General features: G+C 37.4%; 1 protein-coding gene across 1 annotated transcript in view; it reads right to left on the reverse strand.

Moving 5' to 3' along the window:
- FREM2 (FRAS1 related extracellular matrix 2) overlaps positions 1-21,763 on the reverse strand; it is a 130,803-nt gene that overhangs the window by 25,278 nt on the left and 83,762 nt on the right. Inside the window, exons 7-16 of the mRNA XM_040543318.1 lie at positions 14,143-14,292; positions 11,847-12,056; positions 11,393-11,590; positions 9,175-9,339; positions 8,915-9,097; positions 6,743-6,873; positions 5,643-5,801; positions 4,540-4,843; positions 2,235-2,366; positions 1,288-1,619 (exon numbers count right to left, since the gene is read on the reverse strand). Coding sequence (XP_040399252.1) covers positions 1,288-1,619; positions 2,235-2,366; positions 4,540-4,843; positions 5,643-5,801; positions 6,743-6,873; positions 8,915-9,097; positions 9,175-9,339; positions 11,393-11,590; positions 11,847-12,056; positions 14,143-14,292 — 1,964 coding nt within the window. The remainder of the gene's footprint in view (positions 1-1,287; positions 1,620-2,234; positions 2,367-4,539; positions 4,844-5,642; positions 5,802-6,742; positions 6,874-8,914; positions 9,098-9,174; positions 9,340-11,392; positions 11,591-11,846; positions 12,057-14,142; positions 14,293-21,763) is intronic.

Consider the following 21,763-nt stretch of genomic DNA (forward strand, 5'->3'; position numbering starts at 1 on the left):
GTAGTAAAGAAGTTTTGCTACACATGCCCGTAGGTTTCTTTGGGCAACTGCACACTTTTCTCAACTGTAAGAATTCGTGCTGTTTGGGATTGTCAAAGTAAGAATTTGTGCTTGTAAGTCTACTGAGGCTCCTAGGCAAACTGAACACCTGCTAAAAAGCAGAGCAGTTATGGCTGTTTCACACAGTGGCTTCATCCTTTTCACAGTGGCTCAACAGGTGATGCTAGTGAGCCCAGTAAGTGAGCTGGCTGTACCACACAACTATTGTGTTTAGAATGGAATGAGGTACTGCATTTCCAACCCTTCTACCAGCCTATAGCCCTTCTACCAGCCTAATTCCCCAAAGGGACATTTCCATGTCATAAAGGATTGATCTTCATAGCTACAGATTTTGTACTCCAGAGTCTGAGTGGGATCAGGCAGGCTTGTGCAGCAATTGCATAAGGAAGACCTAGGGATTACCCTTTGCTGTCACTGTGCCAGAAGAAGTGCTACACCCTTTTATTTCCACATTACTATGGATTTCTAGAAATCATTTGTCAAAGAACACCTGAAGACCTCTCCAATTCTCCTCTTTATAACCCCCAAACCACTTTCACAGCTCTGTTCTTCAGCCACATTGACAGCTTCTCTGCTTAGTGACCACAGAATTTTCTGCTGGGTAATGCGAGACCATTATGCTGTCTGCACTGGTGGGTCTTGTTACACAGTGAGCAAGAGATTGGCAGTGCCAAGCAGCTGATAGGACAGTGCAGTTAATTGTTATCAGCAGGAAGACTCTTCACAATTTTTGTAAACTCTATTTTAAGGTACACAATGACTGATACTAAATATTCCAGCACTGTCAATGTGCTAAAAGCAATCCTTGAGAAGGCTTTCATTCTAAGAAAAGACTAACGTGGTTCACTGTACAATAAAAGTGGGATAGGTTGGTCCTAAAATATTTCAAAACTACATTGGGTGAAAATCATAGCAAATTTAATTCAATCTAAGTCATTCTCTTAATTTCAATCGGACAAAGATTTCACTTATAGCCTATTAGCGTTTAATGGACACTGACAGCTTTAAGAAATAAGCTGGTCTTACGTGAAGTCTTTACCTTGTTAAGAAAAAAAAAAGAACTTTTCTTTTTAAAATACATACAAATAAGTAAATCGATATATCATCTTATAGATACTTTCCAAGAGAAGTCTTTCATTTTAAGAATACAGTACAAAGTCAAGTTACTTTCCAAGGGAAGTCTTCCATTTTAAGAATACAGTACAAAGTCAAGTTATAGGTTGGTACCTGTCCATCTGTCCCAATGGTGCCTCCACAATCTGTGAGGAGCTCAGACATGTCATAGTAACTAACAAACTCCCATAAACAGGCTTCTAGATTCAAATTTCGGTAGAAGCGTAAGGTATTGAAGCCTCTAATTGTTGGGCTGTACTGGTAGGGAATGGTATCTCCAATCACATCTGGATTTTTGGTAGCATCAGTCAGGAAACCATGGTGGGTCTTCACTTCCGTGTAATCCAACAAGTTGGAGCACTTATGGTTTCCAACTCTAGTTCCATCAGGGCTAAGTGTCAGCTCAAAATTGGAGAGCTCTCTTGTAGAAATAACAGGCAGCATGCCTAAAAAACATTAATTTATAGAACTATCACTATATTTCAGTAGTCAGAGTTGGTTAATCTAGCCCCAAACTCTCAAACACCAAAGATCTTATGAAGTACTTCTGTATTTGGAACACACAGTAATAAATGTACTTCAGAACTCAAAGAACCTGTGCTGTGTAACCTTATGCTGTGTATGAGAATATCATATCTTTATATATGAAATACCAAATAGAATATTTCTAAATCTCCAATATATTTCTCATTCAGAATTTTGAGTGAATTTTACAGAAGCATGTAGTAATTAAATGGCTTTATATGTTTTTTTAATAATTATTTTTGGTATAAGTATGGGCTTCGAAGGAATTTTACTAATTATAGGTCTAGCCCAATTTATGTAAACCATGAAATTAATATGAAAACACTTACTTGTCACATCAAAGACTATGAATCAATACGGAGTCTTATGCACCTTGTTGCAAACTATACTTGTACATTGATGACACTTTTCTCTGTTCCACGTGTTAAAAGATTTTATCATGATTTTAGCTATCTAAAATAATATGACTGATAAATTAGCTCAAATAACAGCATGTTATATGACTTCTCTCAACTCCACAACTGACTTTATCGTACCATCGATATGTGGCATCGTGACTGTCAATTTGATGAGATTGGCATAAGCCGGATCCTCTGGGCCAGTATAGCGCAATTTGGCAGAGAATGGTTCTGCTCCAACTACTCCTGACATACGAGGTTGACAAAGACCTAACGAAAAAAAAAAAAAGAGAAAGTAACTTTACTTTAAGTCCAGAGGAAATAATCCATACTTTCCCTTGCATTAATTTTAGACACAATTTTTTCCAAACATACATGTTTCCAAAACAAGAAGAATTTTCTGGAATGACAGGTAAATGTTTTGGGCAGCATTTATCAGAGATTCGAACAGGAATTTATGCAAAAGAATTAAAACAGAAATCATACATGATCAACTAGATCACATTTCTAGAATCTGGTGATGACTCTGCACCTGAAAATTTTCAGCTGCATATTAGAACCATACCTGCAGAGTAAGTGTCAGGTGCCATACAAAGGTCCTCAGAGGCATATGCATATTCCTTTCTTCCCCACATACATAGCTTTATGGAGGATACCTGATCAGGATTCACCTGCTTTTGGCACAAGATTGGGGTCTGGACATATTCATGACTTCATAGGACTCTACAAGCCTCCCGTTCCATTACTGACCAAAAAGTAGTTAGAACAATAGTGTCTTAAACTAATTTTAGTTAGAAATGATCTCTAGAAATACTGTGCTCAAAATGGAGCCAGCTTCAAAGACAGATCAGGTTGCTCAGGGCCTTTTTCAGTAGATTTTGAATTTCTCCAATGCTGTAGAATCTGCAACTTTTGTCAGCCCTTTTCCAGGCTTAGTTCAACCTGTTCCAGTATTAGTCCTGGTTTGTAGAACCAACAGGTTAAGTTTGCAATTGTATGATCAGAGATAAATGAAACTTCCAGATCATGTTGTATACGATCTTCAAAATTGTTGACTTTCTCATCATAAGTTAGATAAGATACTGGAAGTAATATATGCATGACAGTTCACTGCTGGGCCTGCGCTAATTAGCTCTGCTAATTTGTCATATGTAATCCAAGCCACTCATTATAAGGCTAATGTAGCCAGACTGTTTTACATAACCAAACTAGCTCACCCAGCACAAGGATGTCTGTCTTTAAAATCACTACACTGCATCTTGTAGACAATACCCTTACTTAGACAGAGTTCTTTTTAGCGTGTAGGTTTCCTGATAATGCAAACAAAGGTGACTTTAACCTACAGCCAAAAAGTGAAATAAAGGAAGGAGGTAAATAGCAATTCCATTCATTAAGCTCCCTAAAGGCCTAATTTAGGAGAAAATAAAATGTTTTAACTAAAATATTTAGTTGGAAATGCCAGGGAAATTAAAATGATATTACAAATGAACACTCATGTAATTTATTATCTACTGTAAGATCTTATGGTAAACAGAGGACTTATTACAGCTACAAAAGCAGCAGAGATGACACAAAGAATACGTAGGGCCTGCAGAGAGGTAATAAAATACAGTGATTCGTAATTCACCTTGATTATCGACAATTAAGCACTCACCAGATTCTACAGTAAAAAAAGTATCTGAGATTTCTACGACAAAACAGCATATGCTATCAGACTACTCATGTCCTTATCAGTTCCACACCTCTGCTTCACAACCTTATTTAGTACAAGTTTCATGGAAAGTGCTGGCTGGACAAAGGAGGTAGATGACAGTACCTCTGCTGGCTGAGAGGATGCAGCATTAATTTAATTTTTATTAGGTATCAGAGAATCAGATAGAGAGAGAGACAAAGAGAGTATTAAAGAAAGAAGGTTGAATATTATGAATATATCAACCACTGAAAAAGTTTGTCTAGGTCTTGTTATTGGACACCAGTTGTTTTAGTCCTTAGTCAAGGAATAAACTAATTCTCAGGTGTCCAGTGAGGCTTGAATGCCAAATGAAGCTTTTCTTCTGGCTAGGCATTCAAAGTAGTGCTCCCACGTGGATTCTTCAATGTCTAATAGGAAATGAGATGTACTGCAAGATTACTACAGTTGAATTCAAAAGACAACAAAACCCAGCTTTCATGGATTCCAATGCCTGGTATATACTGTTCTTCAGAATATAAAAATTCATTAAGTGAATAAATATTTAAAGGTTACTAGCAAAGATGAAAACCATTTCCTTCTATGCATTTTTTTTGCTGCGCTAAGATACTTTTTGCAGTGCTTCTACAAACAACAAAAGAAAAGGTGAGGCTGTAGTGTTAAAACACCTTATCATGCAATTTGATTTTGTTAGGATGGAATTTGAGACCCAAAAGTGTCCTAGGGATTTTGCAATAGGTGATGATATCTTACCTTCTGATGTGCTTATAGTTACAATAGGGCTCATAAGTTCAAGACCCTCATTTCCATCTGAATTCACAGCACGAGCAGCACACTGGACACGAGAACCAGCTTGAAAGTAAATGGAGTCAAGTGTGATCATCTTGGAGGAAGTGAAGAAGGTATCAAAGTCGACCTCCTTCATAGGACTAGTCACACCATCAGGACCAGTGGGTGCACTCACAAGCCACCGGTATTGTGTCAGGGTGTTATTGATGTTCTCACTGGCACATATTGAACCAGTCTTATCAAAGTCTTCATATTTAGGATTGCAAGCCTGCAGAACAAGGCAGATATATAACGATTTATTTGCTTCATGGGAAAGGAATTTTAATTTATCAAGAGTCACAAAACTCAGCAACATGGAACTGATAACCCCAGTAAATCTCTTGAGTAATTAACTTATTTTGACAGTGATGCTTTTTGCACTGTTAAGGTAGATTAAAAGGCAGGTCTAACTATGCTTATTGAAATAAAAAACTATTATTTTATATTACAGTTTATGGGTGAAAACTTAATACAGTTATGAAAGGTCAAACTACACTTCACCTACTACTTTAACTTGAATGTCATCCTTTGATCTAATTCTGAAAATACAGATGGACCCAAAACTTCCTCAATGCATATGAATATTCATGACAACACTTTGATTGCAAAATTGTGATGAAAGAAGCCTGTAGTATTCTAACAAACAGTATTCATTTTTCAGTTTGTGACACTTACTGAAAACAGTGGCTCATTGGTTATCTCCAGTGATTTTAACCTTACAAATTAATGTTTTAATTTAATTTAATTTATTTTAAGGTAAACAGGAAAGTAGGATGATACAATCATAGACATTGTGCAAGTATCTAATTTGTTCTTAGTGAGGAACAAGTGAAACATCTTTCTATGCTTTTTGTCCCCCTGAAAATTGATTTGCTATCCAGACAAATTATGTTAGCTTTTAGGACTGTCCTAGCTTAAACTCATGTGTGACTCACAACGTGATTGATAACGACTGCCTAAAATTCAACTGCACCTTTAAACAAAATCCATACACTTATTTTGATCCATCTTTCCACAAAGATACTCACTGTAATACAGATGACAGGATAGCCAGCTACAGGACTTGTTCTGTCTTTGGCTCTAGAAGTATCGTCATATATCAAAAGGGATGCAACTTGAGGGATGGAGGGAAAGGTGACATCTGCCATGCTGTTCATTTCTTCAATATAAACAATAGCCTTGGCTGCCTGATAATGAAAAGGCAGAAAAAGTTCTCTGTGAACTTTTAAGCAAATAAGAGAATTCAAGCTGGACCTTGAGAAGAAAAAAAGGTCATTCCTAGCTTTTGAAACACTCTCAAGGTAAGTTCTAAAACCTCAGCTGGATGAGTTATTGTGAAAGGGTCAAGGCACTGCAAAGTATATTGCAGACTATAAAACCAAGAGCTAAAATGTGTTTTTTTTTTTTATTTTCCAGAACACTGAGGATAGCAGACCATTTAACCTCTTGTGTTACAGCTTTCTTGAATCACTTCAGTATTCTGGTAGAACTCTGATGTACACTGTTGTTTTTCAACTGCCTGGTGAAAACATGGTGTTTGACATCAGCAAAGGTGTCTGTTGACAGCAATCTCTGCTGTCTGGCTGCCTGGAGTCAGACTATGTATGTGATACAGATGAAGGGACTAAAGAGTTAGAAGAACACTTTTTGCAGAATCGGAGGAATATGCTGTTTATATTAAAAACATGTATGATATAATGCTAACTAACAAGAATGTGTGGCTACTTTATTTCACACAGCAACAACATAGCTTTGACAGCAGAAGTTATATTTCACCTGACTGCTCTTTTTACAGCATAGGGGATATATTTTATTGCCAGCCAGTGTTTCCAAGAGGACATCAGGTTTTAGGGCCAATTTGAAGAAGAGAATGTATCTGGAAAGATGTCTTAAAGACTTCTGTTCCACATAGGCTCTTGTCTCTGTATTCCCATGAACCTTATTGCCATGGCAAAAAAACGTTTTGGGTAGGTGCTACAATGTCACCTGGAATGACCCTCTTTGACTTCTAAACTACAAGCCAAGATGGCATGCATAAATATTAAAAGAAGAACAAAGCTATAAGGCAGAAAGCAAGAAGGTCTTTTTACCAGATTTTGCTGTTGAGGACTTTGCATCAGTTTGTTACCTGTATTTCAGCGACCATGTTCTCATCAGGCTTCAGGTGAACAGTGAAGGCTTCTCTCATCTCCCTAACTCCATCATAGAGAACTTCAATTTCCACAAAGTGCTGTGTTTCGCCCTCCTTAAACTCAATTTCTAAAAACATAATGAGACACCTAAAAATAAATCTGACGTTCATAAGACAGTAATTTTAGGTCCAGCCATGAGAGACAACAGTTAATACCCACTATTCAAATTAAAGATGTTTATTTTTCCTTAAACCCACAGATGTTCCAAGACCTATGTGGAAATCCTGCAGACAATAGATCTTTGTCAAAGGCTTCTGGGCAGAGACACAGAGCCTTTTGTTCTGCAGCAGCACATTTCCCTTCAAATCTTTGCTCCCATGCACTGTTGGTGCACAGCACAGAGAGGGGAAGGAAGGTATAAGGTAGTGCTTATAGGGTTAGTATCAACTGACAGTTCAACAAGGCCAAGTGCAAGGTTCTGCATCTGTTCTGGGGCAATATCAAGCACAAACACAGGCTGGCGGGAAAATGGATTGAGAGCAGCCCTGAAGAGAAAGACACGGGGGTATTGGTGAATGAGAAGCTCGACATGAGCCAGCAACATGCACTTGCAGCCCAGAAAGCCAACTATATCCTGGGCTTCATCAAAAGAAGAGTGGCCAGCAGTTCGAGGGAGGTGATTCTCCCATCTGCTCTGCCCTTGTGAGACCCCATGTGGAGCACTTGTTCAGCTCTGGGGCCCCCAGCACAAGAAGGACATGGAAGTATTAGAAAGAGCCCAGAGGACTGCCACAAAGACAATCAAAGGGCTGGAGCACCTCTCCTACAAAGACAGGCTGAGGGAATTGGGGTTGTTCAGCCTGGAGAAGAGAAGGTTCCAGGGAGACCTTATAGTGGCCTTCTAGTAACCAAGGGTTGCCTACAGGAAAGTTGGGGAGGGATTCTTTGTCAGAGAGTGTGGTGATAGAACAAGGAGTAATGGCTTTAAACTAAAAGAGGATAGATTTAGATTAGATATTAGGAAGAAATGCCTTACTCTGAGGGTGGTGAGGCACTGGCACAGGTTGCCCACAGAAGTTGTGGATGCTCCATCCTTGTTAATGTTCAAGACCAGGTTGGATGGAACTTTGAGCAACCTGGTCTGGTGGGAGGTGTCCCTGTCAATGTCAGGGGGTTGGAATTACATGATCTTTTGAGGTCCCTTCCAATCCAAACCATTCTATCACATTAAAATTTCCTGTGGCTTTCAGGAGGAAAGAGCAAGACTTTGAAATGATGGAGACAAAGTGACGGGAGTTAGCAAGATCCAGGCTGATAATTTTCTAGTTGCTCACAGTTTTTCTCTGCAAATGTCAGTAGTGAGAAATGCCTCTCCTGTGGAATTTGGAGATGGCCCAGTGTTGTTGCTGGATGTTCAGAAATAAGTCCTATCCTTCAGCTGGGTTGGACACCAAAATAGCTTATCCAAAACTGTGAAAACACTCCAGCAATGAAAGATTGGTCTTAAAACACAGATTAGTATCATGTATTATCATAAACTTCAAAAGACAAAAAATCTGTAGTGCTATGAACTCTATTAATCATTCACCAAACCACGTGGGTGGGCTACTAACAGAAGTTTATCAGCTAAGAAATTTCTCATTCTCTTTCACAGCTTTTCTCCTCATTCATCACTATTGAGGAGCAGTGGGCAGTGAATTGCAGAGATATAGGAAGAAAGTTTAATTATTATGAAAGTTGAACAATAAACAGAAAGAGATATTCATTCCTAGATAGAGCAATAAGCCATTAACATATTGAGTTGCTTGAAACAACTCCATAATCATACCCTATAATAGATGCTTCTGCAGAGTAATGGTAATACACTTAGCAAATGTTCCTAAGATGGCACTCACACATTTCTCCCACAGTTACTCAGCTACAGATGTTTTCAAAGGAGTGGCAATTATTTTGTAAATATCTCCATGGATATCTGGCCTCCCAGGAGCAATTTGGTAGTTGCTTACCACATGGGATCACATCCATATTGAATCATGAATAGTATCCTGTTCATGAAATTATTTCATCCTTCAAGCATTATACTATAATGTTAATAATAATAACTAATAATCATATAATCATAAAAATAACAATCCTACAAATAGCAGGATGTATCTGAGTGACCCTACCTTCTGATATAGGGTGATAGTCTTCTCCAGAAGTAGCAGATCCATCCTTTGTATGAACTCTCACAACAGAAACCTTGGAAGTGTCTCCCAGACGAAGCACTGGGATTTTTACAACTGCTACTTGTCTTGTGTCCTTTGGTTCACTAACACTAAATTTGGTCTCACCAAACTTAATAATAGCTTCTGTAATTAGAGTAAAAATATGTTTAGAACACACTAATGGGCTTCCAAAAGGCAATAATAACAAAATAATTCCTTACTGTCTGCATCATCCTGAATCTTTATCAGGGTCTCATTTTGTTCACCAACAGAGGCACCAAAGGAAGAATCACTTCTTGGAGTGCCAAGAACCAGGCGTAGCTCTTCATCTTCTTCATGGAAAGTATCATCCGTAAGCACCAGTGTGCAAGGCTTCTCAGTCTCACCTGCAATCATTCTGAAGGTAATATCATGCAGAACTTAGGTGTTCTTTGCTCTATTACAGCACTTTTCTTCAAGCTCAAGGAACAATGGGATGCTTCTGTTGGCCAAGGCATCTACCTCACTATCTTGGCACAATACAAGTTAATGAATGACGACAATAATAGAGAAAGCAGAATGAGTATTCATTATGTGTCTATGGAAGCTCACTATTTAAATGGAATCTTCTGTTTTGAGACTTCTCTATGTTTATATTTGGTATATCCACTTCACATGTATTGTTCCTTTTGTTTTATCTTCATATTCCTTTTCAGTGACCTCCACACTGTGTGAAATACACAGTGTATGTTTCAAAATTAAATACTTGCACAAGGTAACTGAGTAATCGAAACTTTCAGTAATACTAATGGTAATTTTGTCCTGGAGTTTTTGAATTTCCAGAATTACTGACATTTTTGAGATAGTCTCCAATCTTGTGCACCTTCACTTTCATTATTCCATTTTAATGTCTTTAAAACTCCCACTGGTCCAAATGACAATGAGTATCTCCTTAAAAATTCTCTGGAGTTGTAAAATGCTCAATTTGAGTAGTCACAAACCCATGTGTATAAACTTACTAGATATTCTGAGACTCTGGGAATAAGGCTTTGTCTTAAGCCTTCTACAAGAACATCAAGAGCTGTAACTGGTATGCAGGCTATCTGGCTCCCAGCATCAGACTCAGTGGGCTCATCATCAAGAGAATGATTTCTACATCCCTGACAAAAGGAACCGCACAGGATGTGAGAGAAATGAGGCCAATTTACAGTCATTTTATATATTGCATGAAAAAGTTATCAAGGTTCTTTAAGATGAAAAAACAGATTAGGACACTGACTGCCTTCATTTTCTGAGGTGTTTTTACCCCTACAAAAATAAATTATCCATTCAGAGAAAAAAGGAAATACAAAATATTCATCCGGCTCATTGTTTCAAGGGAAGCATGAATAAATACTGTACTGAAACTGCTGCATTGTAAACAGGCCTAAGGAGCTTATGGAAACAAGATATGATGCTACCTGACCTCTTTGCTACTTGTCTTCATTGAGAAATAGTAGGGTGACACTCAAAAGAGAAGGTGAAAAGAAGGGGCCTGAATCCATCAATCTTAGCAAGTTGGACTCTTTCCTGGTTTCACAGAAGCAATGGCAAAGGCATGGAGTACATGCCAGCACTAACAGCCGAGGTCCATTCTAAATGAATGACTGAACAACCCACTTTTCTGAAAAGCTAAGATACATGAAATATAAGCTTGTCGTTCCTGTGATAAGGGCATACAGAGGATTTCATACTGATGACAGAACTTGTTTAGAGCTTGTAAAAAATATGTGTGTGTAGACTTAGAAGACTAGAAGTCTAAACTATCTTCTGCACAAATAGAGGGAATCAGGCAGTATTTTTTCAAGGTAGTAACACACGATTTATGTGTTTCATATCTGATGTGAGATATTAAGCATGTGATGCTGGCAAACTAGCATAGGAAAGCCTCCCCCCCCCAAAAAAAAAAAAAAAAAAAAACACCACCACCACCACCAACAGCAAAAAAACAACCACATACAACAAAAAAAAATCTCAAACACAAATAAGAGAGTTATATCCCAGCTGAAAGGTCTGCCACTCATTTCAGTGCAAGTCAAGTGTATTTACCAGAAATCTGTCTAATGAATAGCAGAGCTTCTGAAGTTTTCTGTAGGGCAGCAGGTCTGTGCTTTTGTCACTGTATTACTCTGAACTGCTTTTGCTACAGTGGATCAAAAAGACCCACATGCTTGATCTATACATATATATGTCACTTTGGTCCCTATTGATGATCCCTCTGGATCAGAAGTGACACAAAAAGAGACTATTAACATCATCTGTGCACACTCTACCCACTGTGTATGGAAAGATTTTGGTTTTCCAGAGTAGCCTTTTTGGCATTACTTTATAAGACACTTAAAATTAAAACAGAACAAAACAAAACAAAGCAAAACAAAATATAGTAGACTAAAGGCTTCTAAAATAAGATCAAGAGCTTACCAGGAAGGAAGGTAATGATGGAACTGTCAGTATTAGGACGCTCCTCAAAGTCAATCATTACCTGAGCTGAACCTTGCCTTGTATAGCATCTCACAGTGGATGTGTATCGGATATCCCCACTCCTGTATATCATGGCAGAAATCTGTCCATCATTTTCATTGCCTACATATAAAGATTCTTTAAACTGCATCTTAGGCACTAGACAGAAAAACATAAAAAGCACATGTAAAGTATAGTTGCAGAAGTTAACACATCTTTGCTCCACTACTTCAAATTTTGTTGTGCTGTATTGCACTAGCAGCTATTGCATAGGCAGCTAGCAAGCAACTGACATAACAAACTCAAAGGTGTAGATTCATTGGCTTTGGTGTGATACAAAAGGACAAGTGCTATTTGTGTATTGCAGTCATCCATCTCTTGTAAAAATGTGAAAAGGTCCAAGAAATCAACTCACAATCAGAGACTGAGTCATTAATGAAGATGGTTGCCTTGCTGGGTTCTCCAAGGGCAGCATTCATAGGCATCCTTAGCACAAGCTCAAACTTTTCAGTTCCTTCTAACACCGGCTGTCCAAGGTCATCCAGAATTACCACGCGAAACGTCTGCATACTGACTCCAGGGGCAAAATCCAAATTACGACTGATGCCTACATAATCTACACCAGCTACCAGTGGAAAAGGGATTAAAAAATATCAAATACAGAAATAGCATTATGTGCAATTAAAAATAAAAATATGGAACATATCTAACTTTAGGCGGTTAATTTTAGGTAAATATATTTTTTCTTTAAATGTAATTTTAATATTTGCCAAACATTGGCAGTCACATAAAGCAAAAATATCTCTTGACCATCTAAGTTGGACTACACAATTTAACAGGTTGATAGTAAGTCATTTTTTGTTTAGTGATACAAGTCACAAACCAGGCCTGATTTTGTTCTCTTGTAAACCAAAAGTTATTCCACTAAAATCAATAAAGTTTTTTGGAAATAAGAACTGAAAGTAAGCATAAAGACTTGAGAAAGACTCTGGAGATGAAGCAGTCTTTTGGAAAGAAAATTTGTATTATTCTACAATGAAGTTGTCAATTTTGAGACTAATGTAAATAGAGAAGGAAAAAGGTCAGTGAGCTAAATGTAAGGAAGAAGTGTTATTCAAAGGAGAATGTGCTGTTCAAAACAGAATGAATGGAAAACAAAAGAATCAAATTCTGCCCAGACTGTGTCAGGTGGTGTTTGGCACCTTCTACAGTCAAAGACAGACTGATCTGGTTTGGCTTGCTTTTATGTTTTGTTTTGTTTTCATAGAATCATAGAATCATTGAGGTTAGAAGAGACCCTCAAGAACACCAAGTCCAGCCATTGCTTTGTTCTAAGCAAAGCAAGCCAACACATAACAAACAAACGCGAAGGAATGAAACTAAACAAGATCCTTACTAAAACATGACACTGTATATAAAAACAGAGCATTAATGGTGTCTAGAGCTCTAGTAAAAGACTGAGTTTTAACGTTCATTTTTAGGGTGATTAAGTGGCAGCAGAGCTGTTGAGTCAAAGCTTTGGGGGAAACAGTTTCATCGAAATTAAAATAGGGTTTAGAATTATGTGAATTTGACATAATTTGGTGAGATCAAAGGTCATCATCAGACGGGCACTTACTTAGAGTCCTAGATGCTCTATCCAGGCCTAAAGCTGTAAGGCAGGACGTCAGGACTGGTAGCTGAGAGCAGCAGATCCACTGCTTGACACTGCTGTGCTGTGTCAAGATCAAGGACCGGGTTCATGGCTTAAAAGGCAGTCAACTATGTCAGACCTTTCAGGCTGTCACCAACAGACTAGAGAGTCTGAGGGCTGCGCCAGCCTCAGTTTTCAAGTTTGTTTACCTGCTGCAGTCAGGCTAAAATCCCCGAGGCCCTGGCACAATGAATTAAGATTCGTACTATAAGGCAGTATCTCCCCTCCTTCCCTGGAAATAACTTCAATAGTCAGGGTGAAACAAAGACAGAAGATCATATAAAACAAGTTCATAAATGAAGTAATCATGTATTCTTAGACTTTATCATTTCCTTTTTCATGAGAAAGCATGCGGAAAGACTTGCTACAGGTGAATGTTTGGATTTCCCACATTGCTCAAGTAACAGTAAAGTTTTACACAACTTTACCTCATTGAAAATTAGTTGAATAGATGAACTCTACTGTCCACTTACACTTGGGATACGCATCTAAGGAAGATTACTGGTCTTTTTGTGATGCCTATATATGACCGTCTTAGTTTGAAACACCGTGGTTTGTGAAAATACTCTAACATTTGTATTTGTATGTACTCTAACATTTGATTCTGCAAAGGTTCTGTCAAATCATCACTGAGCCACACAGCTGTAGCAATCCTCTTGCTGTACAGGTTACTAGATAATTTCTCACTGTCTACAGTAAGAGGAGCAAAGTCTGTGTGCTGCCAGGGGTTAAAAGGCTGTGCCCAGAGTATGCTGTTGTGGCAACAATCAACTGCCTTTGTGGGACAGTGTTTTATATGAATATTTGAAGAGATTTCTGTCAGTGCTGGACCTCATGGTTGCTCCTGTTTCAGTTTCTTGCAGAGCAAACTCTGTAAGTACCTAATTTGTTCTAAGAAGAAAGAGAAAGACACATATAAATTTCAGCTTATGTAGCTGAATCTATATCAGGTAAGACCAAATGTACTAGCATTTGTTGTTGAGATGTATTATGAAACTAGACCAAAACAATAACTTACCTTCTGCAGTTATTGGTTCAGATTTGCGAGACCTTACTGTAACAGAGGCAGCTTTAGACAGATCGGTTCCAGTCCTCCAGACACGTACCTCAACATAGCCAGCACTCTCGTCAACATAGTATTCATCATTTCCAAAGTAGAATGCTGGTTCTGGTGAAAAAAATAATAATATCTATCAGTGTTCCTTTACCTTATCTTGAAGGTAACAAAGGAGCATAACATTACAGAATGGAGAGACCTTCACTCTTTTCAGTAATTAAAAAAAAAAAAAAAAGCCTTTGTTTTAAGCTTTAGACTTTTTCTTATGCATTTTTAGCTTAATTTAAAGTATTGGTTTGCACATTTTGGGGTGGCAATTGTTATATCAGCACTGTGCTCTTTTTCTTGCCTCCTACACTTTCAATTTTGTGTGGCAGAAGGTAGGAATTTGTGTGCAAAAACAAATGCATTATCTCATTAAACTTACTTGATCTGGGTCCTGTGCACAAGCCAGAAAATTCCTTGCATTTTTCACTTTGGTGCAAACAGACAAAGGTGAATATAGATAATGAAAGCTTAACTAGAATGTTCTCTCAGATTCCTGATTTTAAAACCAGACTAAAACATGATATATAACTGGAGCTGCTTTTGGAAATGTTTTCCAGCTAACCAAAGGGGCAATGCTTAATTTTAGTTCCCCCACATCTAACATTTAAAACAAAATCAATCTTATTCCATGTAGACTGGAATGTGAATAGTCTTTTATCTTAATATTTAAGTTCCAGAGTTTATAAAGAAAGAAGAGCAAAAAGCAAAGGAGATTAAGCTTTATCCCACTTAACAGACATGTTTTTTTATCTTCATTTTTCCTCCCTTCTTCAACTTTTCCACCCACAGCAATTTTACAAAGTAAACAGGTTTGAAAACATAGACCAACTGCATCCTGGATATAGCTCCCCTTTGCTAGACTCTCCATTTCTGTTTCAAACATATAGAAGTAATGGCACACACAGCCAGTGCCTCAGCTTTTCTGTTGCACAGCAGAAACCATACCCACCTTCCCCAATGTTTGGGATGTAGTTTGAAGACCTACACAAATTCTCCTATCTCATCATAATTTTGTTATCCTGCTTAGTGGGAATTTGTTACAAACATAAGGTTACAATACCACAAATCTGCTTGAAAACACCATACAGCATATGGCCAACTAGATTTGAGTTGACAGAGGGCATAGCAACTTAACCAGTGCTCTATCAGTGGCACTATGACACACATTTCCCCTTCATAAAGGACAGAAAAACAGGATAAATTCAAAGGAAATGACAGGAAAAGTTTATGGATCTACACAGCTATGCCGAGCATACAGAAAAGGTACAGGTTACCCAAAGGAGGAGATACAAAAACTTATTAATGGTAAGGGAAAATTTGGCCCATCACTTCCTTGACTCAGTCAAATTTCCCTATTATAAGCATGTTGCAAAACCTATGACTTCTATTACAGTAGAACAAACACTTTGGAACTGAGGAACCTACTTCTGCCTACAACTGAGCTCAATAAAATGAAATATTGTGAACACATTCTGTCATGAAAGTTTTGGAGAGGCCTATCAGATAATCAGAGAGAAAAAATACCTAAGTTTTTCTGAAGTGCTTGAGGACAATCTGACCGACTACACAGCATGTGACAACAATTTATTCTGTGATAGATTGCTTATTTCTTTTTGTAGAAAACTGAATAACGTAGGATAGGATTTTAATTAAAACTAACCAGAAATAATACAAAGCAGTTACTAAATTGTTAGTAAGCCAGAGCTTCATCTGAGAAGGCAACAGTTCCTAAGTATTTTGTAATTGCAAATGAGAATTAAACTAGAAATTTTGAAGAAAATAATTTTTTCTTCTGATTGCAAGATTTTTCCTGTATTTCACAACCAACAAAATAAATGATTAGAAACCAAGCAAACAAACAAACCCCTTAATAGTCCACATTAGTGAAAACAAATGCAGCTGCCTCTCTACTTATCTGGGAAAACTAAAACCATGGGTTGCAACAAATTGATGGAATTAAATGTATTTACTGAATGATAGTGCAGATTCATCAACTTGTTTGAGCGTTATCAAGGTCGTCAACCTTTGCAGGATGAAAGACAAACTTGACAAATGTCTAGTTTTGGCAAATGAAAAGGCTTTCATTTCCACTTCAGACTTTTTATTCAGGATGATATATATTCAACAGTGTGTGTGTTTATATGCACAGACACACACACATTCATCTTACATTATTTGCCTATAGAGATTGGGTTGTCAGTGATTGCATTTATATTTGGGACTGTGAAGCTCTCATCTGAAACCTTTTGAATAGTCAGGTGAATAGTATACACTCTCTGGATCTTCCTCTCTAACTGTTATTAACTTTGACAAGAGTTCTACTTACAGGGATATTTCAGACATAACTGACCTTCTGTAATTTTCAAGATGGACAAAGACTCATCCAACCTCTAGAGGTTTAAAAATACAGAACACCTACTAAGATCAAATAGTTATGAATATGCTAACATTTGGAAAAGGTACTTAAAATATCATCACATCTAATACATGTCATATCTTACACAGATATTTTTAAAGATTAGCACATTTGAGTCTAATAAACCTCTTCTTTCTATAATGATGTCCTGGTAATTCCAGAATTGATCTAGACTCAGCCCCACCTCATTCTAAGCACCTAAGTGAGAGGTACTCACGTTCACAGCCTTCTTGCTCTCAGTTTTCAAGGACAAAGACAGGCAATTCCAGAAGGTTTGCCAGCATAATAAGCACACAGGAGGAGAGGTGGAATGGAACACCCACCACAGTGAGTACAACCTGAGATCTAGAAGCATTGCCTTCTACTCACTGATTATTCAGGAAGCCTACGTGACCTAACTCAAACCAGATGGAAGATGTAAAAGAAAATGTTTTTGGTTTATTTTAATGTTATCCTAATGATTTTTTTTTTTTTTTTTTACTTCTGCTGAAAAAGAATCCTTGTGCACTGTTTATTCATGTAGTCACAGACAAACAAAAATGCCTAAATCCTAAATTAGCTAGCCTCGTATTCCAGTGTGTTTTTCACACTTTTTGAGGCATGTATCTTCAATGAAAGACACATTCTGTATGGTTACTCATCCTAGGAAACAAATCCTTACAAATGTTTTGAAAGCTCATTTCCTGTAAGCTGTGTTAGTAGCTCCCCAGGGGAAGTAGCAAAGCCAGGCTACTAACAGGGAAAGCATTGTATTTCTCAGGTCATGGCTGGAAAACACTGCTCTTTGACTGGGGCTCACTTACAGCAGATCTTTAATCTGGTAATCACTCTGGAGAGAGACCACTGCAAATTTAATGGTTCCTCTTTCGGAAATAGGAGGAGTTTCTTAAAGAGTTTTTTTGTTCAGACCCACAGATTTCAATGGCATGAAGTTACAATAATCAGAGGAGAAAGGTTAGGAGCTTTAGTCCCAGGTTTCTTGCACAGAAATGAAATCTTTGTCTTGCCTTTGTACTTAGACAGTCAGGAGCGTATATTAACTACAGCACTAGGCAGTAATCAAACAGGAAAACAAACACACTTCTCACGCTGTTAGAAATAGGTCTATCAGAAAATCAATGAGATAGCATGAAAATGTTTATTTCCAAGGGGGCTTTTGTTTTTAAAATGATATCTTTACAAACTACTTTAGACCAACATGGTAGAAGAGTATAGTGTTTGCAAGATATGCAAAGTGCCACAATCCATTCGGGTTGCCAGTGCAAATAATGTGGAAGACAGGGTAGGTAGGAAAAAACATAGAAGAGGACAGTCTTTTGTGCTGACACCAGCATAAGCCTCAATACTGAAGTGATTTTCAGTGATTAGTATTTTCAGTGAGACATACATATATTCCCAGGAGGACAGAAATAACAGAAAAACAAACAAACAAACAAAAAAACATCAAACCAAACCAAAAACATGACCTGCCACTCTGCCACATAGATATTGAAGTTAGGAGAAGCAGTTGTTAAAGCTGAACACATGCTTGATCTTTTCCGGTGATGTTTAACCTCTTCTCTCTAAAAACTTTTTCCTTCTTGGTTTCCATGCCCAGTACAAACAAGGCAACAATGTGAACATTTTGAGTTGCCAGAGCTATTAGAAATCTATAGTGGTAATACTGAAGCTCCAAAACAATGCTTTGTAAGTTAACCAGCTTGTTCTGGTGCAGTCTAGACATGCTAGTGAGTTCAAAGGAATGAGCCCTGTTTGCTGACACAGATAATTAGCTTAGACCTAACAACAGACAAACAGGGCCTCATTTCCTCTGGACTTGATCTGGTTCAACCCAGATAATCCACGGGCCGCTAGACAGTGCTTACTTGCATTTCAGTATCACTGTTAGCATTAATTGATGGAGCTGGGGTTAGTCTGTATTTAGCATGGGAGACTCCACCCTTCAGAATGTGAAGTAGGTGAGCTGCAGATAGATTAGTTAAGAACAAGAGTTCCATTAGCTTATAGAAGAAACGTCCATTTACTGTTTAACAGAAGCAAAGATTAACCTCTGTAGTCTCTCCCATATATTCATGTTAATGGCAGCAAAAGAAAAGCTTAGAACTGTTCATTTTAAATAGTTTATATTATTATGAAAGAGGACTTCAACATCTGAAAATTGGTAGCACCACTCTACAGCTATTTACACATACTTGAAGCTATGCAATCAACTGAGCTTGCATTTAGCACAATGAATTTAATTTGCCAAGTCATTTATTTTTGTGGAATGCTGTAGAAGCAGGGGTCAAGATTACAGTCAAAGCTCAATTCTAGATCAGGTACCTACTGTGCAAATGCCAATAGCTTTTTATTTGATGTGGTCAAAACAGATTACTTTTCAAACTCAGATATTGTAATCTTAACAGCTTTCATCCTCTTAGCACTGTTGTCATAACTATTGTAATCAAAAAGTAAATTAACCTCAGAATCAAAATTACCAGTCACAGACAAATTGCCACAAACATTATCTCAAGGAAATAATGTCTGCATTTCCATTTATCTCAACAGACCATTTCTGCCCAGCATCTTAGAATATTTTTTTAAAGGATACTGAAAACATTATAATATCTAAAATGAAAAACTTTAATGAAGGCAAGCTTTACCAGATCCAGTTCTATTTTCCAAGAAAAACACATAGAATTTTTTAATCCACAAAGATAATGTCATACATTGACTGTACTGTTTCATTCATGAATTACTCTCATTTTATACAACTTAATCCAGTAATTCCAGCAAAGTGTGTATCAAGATCAATATCTGCTATGAACAACATTATATATGATTCATTTTTAATTAATTTATGATATATGCTACTTCATTGTAGCAAACATGAACTTTCTCTTTCTGTATCCAGGTTCCAGTTTCTCTACACACAGTACCATCACAAGACTGCCTTACTGCCTTAGGAGGCCTGTAATCCACATCTAATCCCCCTGCCACATGAATGAGTTAAAAACAAGTGTGAGCATAGAAGCACAGTGGAGGAAGTAGACTACAGCTCTAGCTGCAGGACTGAGGGCTGCATAAAGGTGTCTATAGCGATATGCCATCTCTGGTCACGTACTCTTTACTTTTCTTGGCAGTCCCACACCTGTTGCAAGGACATACTGCAGTATACTTTGAAGCTGGAAGAACTGAGCTAATTCTGATTTTCCTTGATGTCAAGTTGCAATTGCAATGGTTCAGTAACAATTAGATGAGCTAGAGTATACATGAATCGGGGACAATAAGTACATCTGAGGCTGTCAAGACATGCCACAGCTCAACTCTTTCAACATGTGCACCTTTAACCTGAAGATGAAAATTTCAATAATTATTTTACTGTGTACAAGATAGTAATGAACAGTCTTAAGTTGTCTCTCAGCTATAACTGGCATTCCAGGAGAAAAGCTTACTATTGCAAGTGACCTTCTCTTGGAAGCAATTCATTTACCTTGGTTGGTTTGCTGAGAAACACTTACCCTTCCAAAATACTGAATTCGTATGTATGTGAAAAATTTAATAGTAGTAGAAGTATTGTTATGATCATTGCATACATCACCTAAAGGCCTTAATATCAGGACTTTGGGGACGCACCCTAAAGTGATTGTATTGACTGCAGCAACCATCTGACTTTTACACACATTTTTTTCTACTATTAGACCTCCTACAGAGCACGAAACTAATTCAGATTCTTCTGCATGTTTTATTTTCAAAAACAGAGATTATTTTTGTATAAGAGGTCCGGGAAATGGTATCACTAACAAATTCTCAGCAAACTGATGCAACAGAGACAGGTAGATAAATGGGAAGGCTTGGCAGTAGTATTTAAATATGCCACACACAAGGTACCTCACAGCTAGGCCAAGCGAGAAGGAGCTCAGAGCCTGTGATTCTTATGCGAGATAACAAATAAGGACTCCTACAAACAGAAATGGAAGGAGAAGCCAAGCAGCATTTTAGAAATCAACTGAGAGAGATACAGTATGTAGCTATTTCTAAATATGTTTTTCCTATTTTAATCGAGTAATTAATTTACTTCTGGGTCTTGCAGAAAAAGCAAGCTGTAAAAAGGGTTTGAGCGTAACAAGTATGTTTACAAAAACAGAGGTCTTACAAGAAGAATATTTTGAATTTTGTTCTTCCAAGGCATGTTCCCACACCTACACTCATATCAAGAAACATAACCACAAAATTGCAATAGCTCATTCTATAAATGCTTTCTTTATAATATCTTGTAACATCATCCACCTAAATCATGATCATGATTTTAAAGCTCAAAACCATAGCAATGACAATTATGTTTTCTCCCTAGCTGAGATTTCAACTAGTTAGCAAGTAGTAGTAGTCTAGCTTTTGAATGATATACCTGCATTTTATTGCTTAGTAATGAAAGCTGATAAGAGGATGGCAAGGAAACTGTGGCCATTCAATAGCAAAGACAGAATTTCTGGCCTCTTAAAAGTGATTGCATGCTGAATATGGGTGAGGTTCTATACAATGAAAACAATTAACCTTTGCGAAAAATAATGTATCGATATCCTAAACACCAAAATAAAGCCAAATTATGCATTTTCTGAGACAAATTTTTAACCAAATGAATTACAAACATGAATCTTATTGAAGTAGCAAATGTGTATGGTTTCATTGAAGAATGTGTATGGTTTCATTGAAGAACAAACGAAGAAGGGAGGTATTATTATTAGAACTACTTTTATTACAAATGGTGCACAGAAGACGAATAGCATAACCAAGAAATGTAAAAGACATTGTTTACCAGGTGGCTGTTGTTATTTGTCTATCACTTCAGGCACAGCTTGTACCACATTTTAAAAAGAAAGTTATAATTCTCTCCATTCTTGTGGACAGCTATTACATTTGTTCTTCTGCCTATATATATATATACAGATTTTTCTGGATTGGAGACAGTTTCACCATATTAGAAGACAGCCTAATAAAGACTGTCCCAATTGCACCTTTATCATTCAGTCACAGTACTAGCTTGCTTAACTGGCAGAAACAATTCCTTCCAGGCTTTTCTGCCCAAATACAATGAAAACACAGCTGGCCCAATGAGGTCTGAGGAGAAAAATATAACAG

The sequence above is a fragment of the Cygnus olor genome, chromosome 1 (assembly GCF_009769625.2).
Source record: "Cygnus olor isolate bCygOlo1 chromosome 1, bCygOlo1.pri.v2, whole genome shotgun sequence".
Taxonomy (NCBI): Eukaryota; Metazoa; Chordata; class Aves; order Anseriformes; family Anatidae; genus Cygnus; species Cygnus olor.